We start from the raw sequence: 12,487 nt of genomic DNA on the forward strand, positions 1-12,487 counted from the left end.
TAGTGTGGTACCCTAGGAGGCTAAAGTCCTCGCCTTGAATGCCTCAGGATCCCATATGGACGCTGGTTCTAATTCCAGCAGCCCCGCTTCCCATGCAGCTCCCTGTTTGTGGCCTGGGAAAGCACTTGAAGATGGCCCAAAATCTTGGGACCCTGCCTTCAGATCGGCGCAACTCCAGCTGTTGCAATCACTTGGAGAGTGAATCAATGGAAAGAAGAAAAAAGATTTATTTTATTTTTATCTCAAAGTCAGATACATAGAGAGGGGGATAGTCAGAGAGGAAGCTCTTCTGTCTGATGATTCCCCAAGTGAGCGCAATGGCCGGTGCTGTGCTGATCCGAAGCCAGGAACCAGGAACTTCCTCCTGGTCTCCCACACGGGGGTGCAGGGTCCCAAGGCTTTGGGCCATCCTTGACTGCTTTCCCAGGCCCCAAGCAGGGAGCTGGATGGGAAGTGGAGCTGGAGCTGCTGGGGTTAGAACCAGCACCCATATGGGATCCCAGGGTGCATTCAGGGTGAGGACTTTAGCCACTGTGCTGGGCCCCTCCCCCAAAAAAGAAGACGCTGTAGAAGACCTACTTCCCAAATCAGAATAATTGCGTTTTTTTTTTTTTTTTTTTAATTCCTGACTCCAGTATCCTGCTAATGTGGCCCTTAAAGTTCCTGGCTCCTGGCTTTGGTCAATCAAGCAGAAATAGAACCTTCTACAAATCTAGAAGCATATAATTCCCCGCAACACTCATGATAACTCTTGATATTAGGAAATAAATGCTTGTATATAGCTCACAAGCGGGATCACATTTTCAGTACCAAATAAAAAATGTCTCTGTTTCCTTCACTCTTCCTGATCTACAAACCCTGCAACTTTCATAGGATTTAACCAACAGTGTGCCAGTCCCCGTCCTGAATCCTGGTGTGGGTTCAACGCGTTTCCAAGGCCTCCACAGCTCCACGGCGGGGACAATTATTACCCTTTTTTAGTAAAACTCATTTTCCTGAAGAGCAACGGAAGGATTTGGCGGGAAAGTGTCGGCAACCTACTAGGTTTCCACAATTTGTTATTATTATGATTATTATTATTTTTAACTCTGAGAACCAGATTAGTAGGTGGAATGGACTTAGTGCCTAGTAGGAATGCAGGGCGGGTGTCCGGAACGAGGTCGCCTGGGGCGAGGTAGACGCTTTTCCTGAGGTCCGGGGAGGGACGAGGCTGCAGGAGCCCGGGGCCAAAGCCAGGCAGCTCCTGGAGCCGCGCCTCCCTCCGCCGCCTCAACCCATCTTGCTAGAATAGGCGTCACCGCTTGAACAAAAGCATTCAGAATGACTGCCACAGCAGCCACTCGACGCCGAGGCCGGGTAGGATCCCAACTTTCTATTGGTGATAATTTCTGAAGTGGGTGGGGACTTCAAAAGAAAAATCCCACTTCCCTTGGCTCTGTCAGCCAACCGTGGCACCTGGGAAGCAGCCGCTGGGTTCAGTTGCGCAGTGTGTGTGTGTGTGTGTATGTGTGTGTGTGTGTGTGTGTGTGTGTGTGGTGATCCCAGGGTGCTGAGGGCGGAGCCCCGAGCAGGCGGAAGGCTTGCGGGGAGGGGACGCTTGCCCGCGGGCGCGCGCGGAGCTAGGACTGTGACAGCCGGTCGCGCACGCGCGCCCGGTGTTTGCGCGGCCCCGCGACTCTTTTTCCCCGCCCCGGCCGCTGAGAGGCGCGCCGGGTCCGGCCACCGCCGTCTAGGGTTCTAGTCAGTCCCCCGGGCGTCTGGAGCCGTCTGCAGCTCGAGTCCGGCAGCGCCGGGCCGCTCCCGCCTCGTCTGTCCCGGCTCGCGTCCACTCCCCGCCGCCGTCAAAGGCCTGTCCCCCCCACCTCCCCGCCCCCTCAGAGTCCCCTTTCCGCTCTCGGGGCAGGGTCCTCGCGGCCCATGTTGGCCGCTGGGGACCCACGCAGTCCACATCGCTTCCAGGCCGGTCTGCCGGACACCATGGTGACCCTGCGGCCTGTGCGGTTCCTTCAAGGGGGCTAACAGTTGCAGCTCACAGGCCTTGGGGTGAGAAGGTCCCGGGCCTGAGCCCCCCGCGCGCGCGCCATGGCTGGGGCCATCGCTTCCCGCATGAGCTTCAGCTCGCTCAAGAGGAAACAACCCAAGACGTTCACGGTGCGGATCGTCACCATGGACGCCGAGATGGAGTTCAATTGCGAGGTAACCGGCCGGCAACCCCCTCCACAGCGGGCTGAGGCGAAGGGGAGCCCCGAGGAGTCCCCTGCTTCTCGGGCCCTGGCGCGCGCGTCCCGCCCCAACCCCGCGTCCTCAGGGCGGTGACAGTCGAGGTGGAATTGTATGGATACCATCTTCTGGGCATGGATAGAGCCGGAAAGGGCCCCGTAGGCCCGAGCCCTTGTGTCCTAGAGAGTTGTTGCTTTGTTTTAAAAGGTTTTTTTTTGGGGGGGGGGCGGGGGTGCAGTTTCAATCCTTGCTCAATATAATTTTCATTCATGGTTACAGGAAGCCTCCTGGGTTGTGAATTACCCTGCAAGTTTGGAACTTTCTTGAGTACTGTTTCCTCATGCCTTTAAAATTAACGTCTGGTTTCTGGGAGCGCCCAGGAGATTTTCTCTTTTTCCCAAAGCTTGCGTTTTGAGGGAATCTCTGAGGGAAAGCATGGTGTCTTAAAAGTTGCTTCTCACAAGTTTCCAGCGTGAGATGATAGCACATTGTCATTTGTTGGGTACTTTCTCAAGCGTCCAGACACTGGGGCGTTCAATCCTCACAACTCCAGGAATAGATTTCCTCTGGATGATATGAACTATGTAATTTATTTTCCCAAATTTCCTGGGTTAAAACATCTAAAATTCTTGGAATCTCAACATGATAAGTGCCTTTTTGTATGCTAATGAGTTGACTTTCCAGTCAACCCTGAAGTGGTTTCAGGCTGGAAGCTGGTCCCAAAGACCTTAGTCCCACCATCTAATCTCCAGGAGTCAGGGAGAGGCTGAAGGTGGAGTTTATTGCAGTGGTCCTCTATAGGATGAAGTGTGCCTTTGTAATGACACCTCCTTAAGAAACTCAGAATGGACAAGAGACAGAAGACTTCCAGAGAGTTGGACATATGGGGTTCTAGGTTGGTGACATGCCCTGGCCGCTCCCCACATCACCTGCCTTTTCCTAGGCTCCTTTTCATCCAGTCTTTGTAATTGCTCTCTTAAGCAGGTAAATCGGTGTTTCTCAGAGTTCTGTGAGCGGTTCTAGCAGATTTCTCACACCCTAGGAAGGGCTTGTAAGAACACCAATGAATCAGTTAGAAACACAGATGAAGCAGAGGAAGGCTGGGGGAGTGCTGGACCTGGGACCAGCAGTTGGAGGCCGACTTGTGGGCCTGAGCTGTGGGTCGGTGGGCTCTCATGCTAGCTCTAGGTTGAGAGGAGCAGAAGGAACTGAGTTGCAGGTACTCAGCTGCTGCCGCCTTCTGTGTGAGGAAGAATAGATTTAGTTGGTGGACAGAAATCTGCAGTCTTTTTTTTTAAAGATTTATCTATTTTTATTGCAAAGTCAGATTTATTTATTTATTTATTTATTTATTATTTTTTATTTTTTTTAAAGATTTAATCATTTTATTACAGCCAGATATACAGAGAGGAGGAGAGACAGAGAGGAAGATCTTCCGTCCGATGTTTCACTCTCCAAGTGAGCCGCAACGGCCGGTCGCGCCGATCCAATGCTGGGAACCTGGAACCTCTTCCGGGTCTCCCACGCGGGTGCAGGGTCCCAATGCATTGGGCCGCCCTCAACTGCTTTCCCAGGCCACAAGCAGGGAGCTGGATGGGAAGTGGAGCTGCCGGGATTAGAACCTGTGCCCATATGGGATCCCAGGGCTTTCAAGGCGAGGACTTTAGCAGCTAGGCCACGCCGCCGGGCCCTATTTATTTATTTTTTAAGACTTACTTATTTTTATTACAAAGTCAGATATACAGAGAGGAGAAGCGATAGAGAGGAAGATCTTCCATCCGATGATACACTCCCCAAATGAGCGCAACGGCTTGACTGCTTTCCCAGGCCTCAAGCAGGGAGCTGGATGGGAAGTGGAGCTGCTGGGATTAGAACCAGCTCCCATATGAGATCCCAGCACATTTAAGGTGAGGACTTTAGCCACTAGGCCACGCTGCCGGGCCCCGCAAAGTCAGATTTATAGAGAGGAGAGACAGAGAAAGATCTTCCATTTAGTGGTTCACCTAGCCAGAGTTGAGCTGATCCAAAGCCAGGAGTCAGGCGCTTCTTCCCGGTCTCCCACACAGGTGCAGGGTCCCAAAGCTTTGGACCGTCCTTAAATGCTTTTCCAGGCCACAAGCAGGGAGCTGGATGTCAAGTGGAGCAGCCAGGACACGAACTGGTGCCCATGTGGGATTCCCGGGCTTGCAGGTGGAGGATTAGCCACTTGACGTTCCCCCAGTGTCTTAGTAGCAGGGCCTAGGCCAGGCTGAAGGCAGCAGTGTGCATGCCCGCCTAGTCTCAAGCAGGATCCACTTGTTTGAGCCACCCCCTGCTGCTTTCCTGGTGTGTTCCTTAGCAGGAAGCTGGGGCTCATCTCCAGCTACCTCAGTACGGGCTGGGGCATCCCAGGCATGGGTGCAAGTGCTTTGCCAGACACTGAGCCCAGACTCTGAAGGAATTTAATTTCTTGCTATTCAGAGTGCTGGCAGCAGTGACCCAGGCAGGGGTTGGCAGGCTTCTTCTACACAGGGCCACGTTGTAAATATTTTTAGCCTTGTGGGTTGTAGGATCTCTTTGGGACTACTCAGCTCTTCAAGTCTACTGTTGCTGCACAAGCCAGCTATGCATAGGATTGACTAGTGTATTGGAATATGAGGCACCACTGACCCATTTCATTTGGAAAGTGGGGGGAAAGTTAGGTTAAAAAAAAAGAAGTTAATTTTTTTAAAGCTTTAAAGCTTTATTTTTATTGCAAAATCAGATATACAGAGGAGAGACACAGAGGAAGATCTTCTGTCCAATGATTCACTCCGCAAGTGACCACAATGGCTGGTGTTGGGCTGATCTGAAGCCAGGATCCAGGAACTTCTTCCAGGTCTCCCACGCGGGTGCCGGGTCCCAAGGCTTTGGGCCGTCCTCGACTGCTTTTCCAGGCCACAAGCAGGGAGCTGGATGGGAATTGGGGCCACTGGGATTAGAACCGGCACCCATATGGGATCCTGGCGCATTCAAAGCAAGGACTTTAGCCACTAGGCCATGGTGCCGGGCCCAAGAAGGTAATTTCTTTTTTTTTTTTTTTTTTTTTTAAGAAGGTAATTTCTTAAACCCACTGAAAATGGGCCTCAGCAAATGAAGAAATTATATATATATATATATATATTTGTTTTAAAGAATTATTTATTTTTATTGGAAAGGCAGATGATATTTATAGATAGGAGAAACAGAGAAAGATCTGCCATCTTGGTTCACTCCCCAAATGGCCCCAGTGGGTAAAGCTGAGCTGATGTGAAACCAGGAGCCTCTTCCAGGTTTCTCACACAGGTGCAGGGTCCCAAGGCTTTGAGCTGTCTTCAATTGCTTTCCCAGGCCACAAGCAGGGAGCTGGGAGGGAAGTGAAGCAGCCTGGACATAAATCAGTGCCCATATGGGATTCCGGGTCATGCAAGGTGAGGATTTTAGCCACTAGGCTATTGTGCCGTGCCCCCAAAATCTATAATTTTTTAAACCCATTGGACATGAGCCCCAGCAAATGAATAAATATATTTTTTTAAGAAATGTCTTTTTAAGAAGCAGTATCAGCACAGGTGTTGTACCAGCATCCTGTGTGTGAATCCCAGCTACTCACCTTCATTCGGCTCCCTGCCAATGTGCCTGGGCAGTTAGTGGAAGGTGGCCCAAGTGCTTTGCTCCCTGTCACCCACATGGGAGACCTGGATAGAGCTTCTGCTTTCTGACTTTGACCTGATGAAGCCCAGGCTGTGGCAGCCCTTTCGAATAAATACACTTCTGTGTTTCTTTCTTCTTCTTCTTTTTTTAAATTACATTGCATTATGTGACACAGTTTTATAGGTACTGGGATTCCCCCCACCCTTCCCCAAACCCTCCACCATGGTGGATTCCTCCACCCTGCTGCATTGCCACAGTTCAAGTTCAGTTGCGATTCTTTCATTGCAAGCATATACCAAACATAGAATCCAGTATCTTATTATCCAGATAAGTTCAACGGCTTCTTGGGGAGACTATTTGTGGTCTGAAGGTAGAACCGGTAGAGTGTCACCCGGATCAATTAAAGGCCCCAACATAACATCAGCAGCAATTTATAATGTTATGGAATTAGTGGACAGAGTATTGGGTAACCAATATGTTATTCTGTGTTTCAAATAAGTGAATAAATAATAAAACTTAAAAGCAACACCAGGGGCCTGGTGCAGTAGCCTAGCAGCTAAAGTCCTTGCCTCGCATGCACCGGGATCCCAAATGGGATCTGTTTCTAATCCCAGTGGCCCCACTTCCCATCTAGATCCCTACTTGTGGCCTGGGAAAGCAATTGAGGATGGCCCAAAGTCTTGGGATCCTGCACCTGTGTGGGAGACCCGGAAGATTCTCATGGCTTGAGATCAGCTCAGCTCTGGCTGTTATGACCGCTTGGGAAGTGAATCAATGGATGGAAGATCTTCTCTGTCTTTCCTCCTCTCTGTATAACTGACTTTGCAATAAAAATAAATAAATCTTAAAAAAAAAAAAAAAAAAAAAGGGCCCCGTGCTGTTGCCTAGCCGCTCAAGTCCTCTCCTTGAATGCGCCCCGGGATCCCATATGGGCACCAGTTCTAATCCCAGCAGCTCCACTTCCCATCCAGCTCCCTGCTTGAGGCCTGGGAAAGCAGTCGAGGACGTCCCAGAGCATTGGGACCCTGCACCCTCTGGAATCCATTGGGACCCTCTGGAATCCTGGCTTCGGATCGGCACAGCACTGGCTGTTGCAGTCAGTTGGGGAGTGAATCATCGGACGAAACATCTTCTTCTCTGTCTCTCCTCCTCTCTGTATATCTGACTTTGTAATAAAAATAAAATAAATCTTTTTTTTTTATAAAGATTTATTCATTTTATTACAGCCAGATATACACAGAGGAGGAGAGACAGAGAGGAAGATCTTCCGTCTGATGATTCACTCTCCAAGTGAGCCGCAACGGGCCGATGTGCGCACCGATCCGAAGCCGGGAACCTGGAACCTCTTCCGGGTCTCCCACGTGGATGCAGGGTCCCAATGCATTGAGCCGTCCTCAACTGCTTTCCCAGGCCACAAGCAGGGAGCTGGATGGGAAGTGGAGCTGCCGGGATTAGAACAGGCGCCCATATGGGATTCCGGGGCTTTCAAGGCGAGGACTTCAGCCGCTAGGCCATGCCGCCGGGCCTGAAAATAAAATAAATCTTAAAAAAAAAAAAAAAAGCAACACCAGGCATTTGGTAAGAAAGGTGAGAGGCTATTGTATGTGATCCAAGGTCACTCCCCAGCTCTGTCTGGTTACACAGAGGCCCCTCGGTTCACCTCGCTGTCAGTGGGATGTCTTCCCAGGAGGACAAGATTACAGCATTTCTCGTGTCACTTAGAGCTGCTTGTTGGCTGACGTTAAGTCCTGTGTGAGAAGAGGTGAAAGATGAACTTCTTTCTTTTACCCTGACTCTGCTTATGGGACATGGCTATTCATTTTTCTGAATGTTTATTTGCTTATTTCGATTTGTGTGAAAAGCAGACACAAAGAGAGATCTTCTGAACACAGCTTTACTCCCCAAATGCCAGCAACAGCCAGCTATGGCTGGGCCAAGCCGAGGCAATGGATCTGGAACTTCACCCGGTCTCCCACGTGGATGGCAGGGGCTCGAACACTTGGGTCATTATCTGTTGCCTTCCAGGGTGTGCGTGAACAGGAAGCTGGAATGGAAGCATGCTAGTGGGAACTGAACCATGTACTCCGATACGGATACGAGGTGCCTTAAGTCACTGTGCCTCAAAACTCACCAGTTTATTTTATAAGGATATGTTATTTAAAAGTCAGAATTAAAGAGAGGCAGAGGGAGAAAGATCTTCCATCTGCTGGTTCACTCATCAAGTGGCCACAATTGCCGGAGCTGAGCCGATCCGATACCAGGAGCCAGGAACTTCTTCTGGGTCTCCCACATGAGTGCAGCGTCCCAACGCCTTGGGTCATCTTCTGCTGCTTTCCCAGGCCATAAGCAGGGGACTGGATGGGAAACAGGGCAACTGGGACACAAACTGGCGCCTGTATAGAATCCTGGCACGTGCAAGGAGAGGACTTTAGCTGCCAGGCTATTGTGCCGGGTCCTCTTGTCTTTTATTGAAAGATTGATTTATATTAAAAAAGATTTATTTATTTTTATTGGAAAGGCAGATTTATAGAGAGAAGGAGAGACAGAAAGATCCTTTGTCCAGGGTTCATTCCCCAAGTAGCTGCAAAGGCTGGAGCTGAGCCAATCCAAAGCCAGTAGACAGGACCTTTTCTGGGTCTCCCATGTGGGTGTAGAGTCCCAAGGCTTTGGACCATCCTCTACTGCTTTCCAAAGCCACATACTGGAAGCTGGATGGGTAGTTGAGCAGCCAGGATATGAACCAGTGTCCACATGGGACCCCGGGCTTACAAGGCGAGCATATGCAGTCCCTACACTTGCAAGGTAAGGATTTAGCCAATTGAGCAATCATGCCAGGCACAAACCTCTGCTCATTTTGCGTAACACTGTACTGAGTCTGAGTTCTTATGACATCATCAGTGTCTTCAGACATTGTCCAGTGTCCTTTTGGGAGCAGGGGGACACTCTGCTTTTTCTCCATCACCCCTTTCCCTGTTCTACCGAGGAGTAGTGCTTTGTAAAAAGTGACAATCAGGCGGAATGGTACAGTACAGAGTGTGTCAAACTAACATGTACATGAATGACAGACATCTTGGTAAATTGTTGGTTTGGTTCAGTAGTTCTGCTATGGGACTTGAGAATTCTTCAGCTTTTAAAAAATAATTAATTTTTTAAAAATATGTATTTATTTTATTGGAAAGGCAGATCTACAGAGAGAAGGAGAGACAGAGAGGAAGGTCTCCTGTCCGATGATTCACTTCCCAAGTGAACGCAACGGCCGGTGCTGCGCTAATCCGAAGCCAGGAGCCAGGAACTTCTTTCCGGGTATCCCACATGGGTGCAGGATCCCAAGGCTTTGGGCCATCTTTGACTGCTTTCCCAGGCCACAAGCAGGGAGCTGGATGGGAAGTGGGGCTGCCAGAATTAGAACCGGCACCCATATGGGATCCTGGCATTCAAGGCGAGGACCTTAACCATTATGCTATCGTGCCGGGCCCAAAAAATAATTAATTTTTTGAAAGGTAGAAGAGAAATGGCTGTAACAGCTGGGCTGGAGTCTTTCTCGTGAGTGCAGATACAACAGTTGGGTCTCTTAAGGGAGCTGGATCTGAAGTAGAGCAGCTGGGATACAAATGGATGCTCTGATAGGAGATGTCGCCTTTACAGGCAGCTTGGCCCGCTGCGCCACGAGGGAGGCCCCAAGAATTCTGCATTTCTCATGGAATCTTAGGGACCACAATTTGAGTAACAGAGCAGTAGTAGAAAATGCTGGGACTTTGGCGTCAAGCAGACGCGGACTTGAACTTTAGACAAGCCACTTAACAGTGTGGATAAGATACATTAAGCTTCCTGGATCTCAGTTTCCACACCAGTGAAATTGGACTAATGATCCTGAGCCTGCACAGTTGTTAGGATTTGGGGGCTGCATAAATCCTGGCTGAAAGGAAGGAGCAGAAGGGACTGGGGGAGTGACCGTTTGGCACAGTGGCTTAGACATCGCTTGGGACACCGGTGTCCATGTCAGAGTACCTGATTTGAGTCCTAGCTCTGCTTCTCATCCAGCTTCCTGTTCATGTGCACCTGGTAGGCACCAGGTAGTGCTTCCATACCTGCATCCTTGCCACCCCAAGGGGAGACCTGGAATAAATTCCTGGGTTCTGGATTTGGCCTGTCCCAGCCCCTAACTGTTCGAAGCAATTGGGGAGCAAAGCAGGGGATGGAAAAAAAGTGTGTGTGTGTGTGTGTAAGAATGGAAAGAAGAGTCTAGAATTGGCCCATTAAAGGAGGCCTGGGTCACCAGAGGCACTGCCTTGTTGCGATCTGTCGAGTCACTCTCATCTCACCAACTCTGAAGTTCCAGCAGACGTGCCTGTTTGGAAATGACACTGAAATGATCTGTTGAAGTCTTAGTAGCTTGATTTAGGATGATAAAGCTCAGACAAACGTTGGGTTCTTACTCTCCTACCCTAGTTTTATGTTGTACATGAACTAAGCAAGGTGCTCATCCGAGGAGATGGTAGATGTATTTTGGAGAAAAAAAAAAAAAAGGAAAAGGAAATAGTACTTGTGGAATTCTTAGCTTTATTAAGGTCAGATGTTGGTGGCTTTCCAAGAAAGACTCAATTGCAGAATCAGTGGTAATGACCCTGTGAGTCATGTTACCTTATGCTGGTCAGCTCAGACCTTCTGCCGCAGAGACAGGCAAAGCACCTCTTCCTTGCACTCCTTGCTGCATTGCACAATTGGCTTGATACTTTGGAAGATTTTTCCACTTGAAAGATGTGATATTTTATCATTTTGAAAAAGTGAGTGCTGAGTGTAATTTGCCAGGAGGCTAAACGATTATGTTATTTCTTATCTGGGCTGGAATTTTACTCCAATAATTCAATGTATCGGTAGGGAGAGCCATATGAAAAATTTCTTAAAATTGAGCTATGAGCATTTTTAACCCCATCTTGTATTGAAAGCAAAGCCTCCTTTGGCTGGTTGACCTCCATAGTAATTTCATTTATTCTGGTAGAATTATATATGATTGAATTGAATGCTCATCTCCTAGATTATGTCAGCATTCAACGAAGAGACATAAGTTGTCCATAACGGGAGGAATTTTTTACAAGGGGAAAGCAAAGAACAACTCTAGCGTTTTTATTAGTAAAAATTTAAGTCCTGTGTTGTCCTAGGTAAATGATCCCATTCTAAAGTGTAAATTCCAGGAGGACAGTATGGTCATTTCATTGTTTTGTTGTCAGAGTAATAGTAATGCGTGAGTGTCCTGAGGAAGGTTCACCCCAATTTCAGAAGAAAGGCTATCACCTCCCTTTTCACTGCAGGACTCCCCCATGAGGGTGAATGTGTGAGTGCCAAGCTCGAGTTTAGCTCTTGAATAGGCAGGGGTGGATGAGGAGTGTTTGTGCTCTATGAAGGAGCGTGAACAGGGAGCAGCCTGTGTGCAGGCTGGTGCTACCCTCCATTGGACCCTGCTGCTGCTCTTTTGTGGGAAGAAAGGTTGGAAAATGGACATTGCAGGGCTAAATGTTTGTTTTTTTTTTTTTTAATCGCAAAGTTAGATCTACAGAGAGGAGGAGAGACAGAGAGCAAGATCTTCTGTCCAATGATTCACTCCCCAAGTGACCACAACGGCCAGTGCTGTGCCGATCCGAAGCCAAGAGCCAGGAACTTCCTCCAGGTCTCTCACGCGGGTGCAGGGTCCCAAGGTTTTGGGCTGTCCTCTACTGCTTTCCCAGGCCAAAAGCAGGGAGCTGGATGGGAAATGGAGCTGCTAGGATTAGAACCAGCGCCCATATGGGATCCCGGCGCATTCAAGGCAAGGACCTCAGCCGCTAGGCCACCACGCCAGACCCACTAAATGCTTTGAATGCATCATCTCGTGTGGTATTTACAATAGGGGACTCACTGATCTAGTCATCCAAGAGATATTTCCAGAGTACCACATGGGCCAGGCAAAGAATACTACCAAGAGGCTCTTATGTTGGCTCAACTGGCTAATCCTCCACCTCCAAGCACCAGTATATCTTATGGGCACCAGTTTGTGACCTGGCTGCTCCATTTCCAATCCAGCTCCCTGCTTGTGGCCTGAAAAAGCAGTAGAAGATGGCCCAAAGCCTTGGGACGTTGCACCCACATGGGAGACCTAGGAGAAGCTCCTGGCTTCAGATTAGCTTAGCTCCAACTGCTGTGGTCATTTCAGCAGTATACCAGCTGATGGAAGATCTTTCTGTCTCTCCTTTTCTCTGTGGATCTGCCTTTCTAATAAAAATAAATATATCTTTTAAAAAATACCAGCAAGCATTAATCAAGACTTACTTTGGATGTGGGGTGTACTGTTGGCTGCATTTTGGGGAGTGTTAGGACAGGGTTAACAGCCTTATTAGATTCTCAGTGGAGTGGCATTTGGCATAGAAGTGAAACCCCCACGTATGGATTCATGCATCCTGTGTCAGAGTGCCTGGTTTTAGACCTGGCTGTACTCCAGATTCCAGCTTCCTGCTAATATGCACTTTGGGAGGCAGCAAGTGTTAATGTCATAGGGTCCCTGTCACCCAGTTGGGAGGCCCAGATTAAGTTCTTGGTTCCTGGCATCGGCTCAGCCCTGTCCTAGCTGTTACTGGTATCTGGGGAA

General features: G+C 49.1%; 1 protein-coding gene across 6 annotated transcripts in view; it reads left to right on the forward strand.

Annotated features, from left to right (window-relative positions):
* Nucleotides 1-1,559: 1,559 nt before the first annotated feature.
* The window catches only part of NF2 (NF2, moesin-ezrin-radixin like (MERLIN) tumor suppressor), a 188,331-nt gene continuing 177,403 nt past the window's right edge, over nucleotides 1,560-12,487 (forward strand). For 4 of the 6 annotated variants that reach the window (XR_009244386.1, XM_058656721.1, XM_058656720.1 and 1 more), the window contains exon 1: nucleotides 1,560-2,196. Coding sequence is in view for 4 of the 6 variants with exons in the window: in XM_058656721.1 (XP_058512704.1) it covers nucleotides 2,083-2,196 (114 nt within the window). In the remaining 2 variants the exon portion in view is untranslated. The remainder of the gene's footprint in view (nucleotides 2,197-12,487) is intronic. The other 2 variants (XR_009244385.1, XM_058656719.1) reach the window with 2 other exon arrangements.

This window comes from Ochotona princeps, chromosome 29, assembly GCF_030435755.1.
Source record: "Ochotona princeps isolate mOchPri1 chromosome 29, mOchPri1.hap1, whole genome shotgun sequence".
NCBI classification, from domain to species: Eukaryota; Metazoa; Chordata; class Mammalia; order Lagomorpha; family Ochotonidae; genus Ochotona; species Ochotona princeps.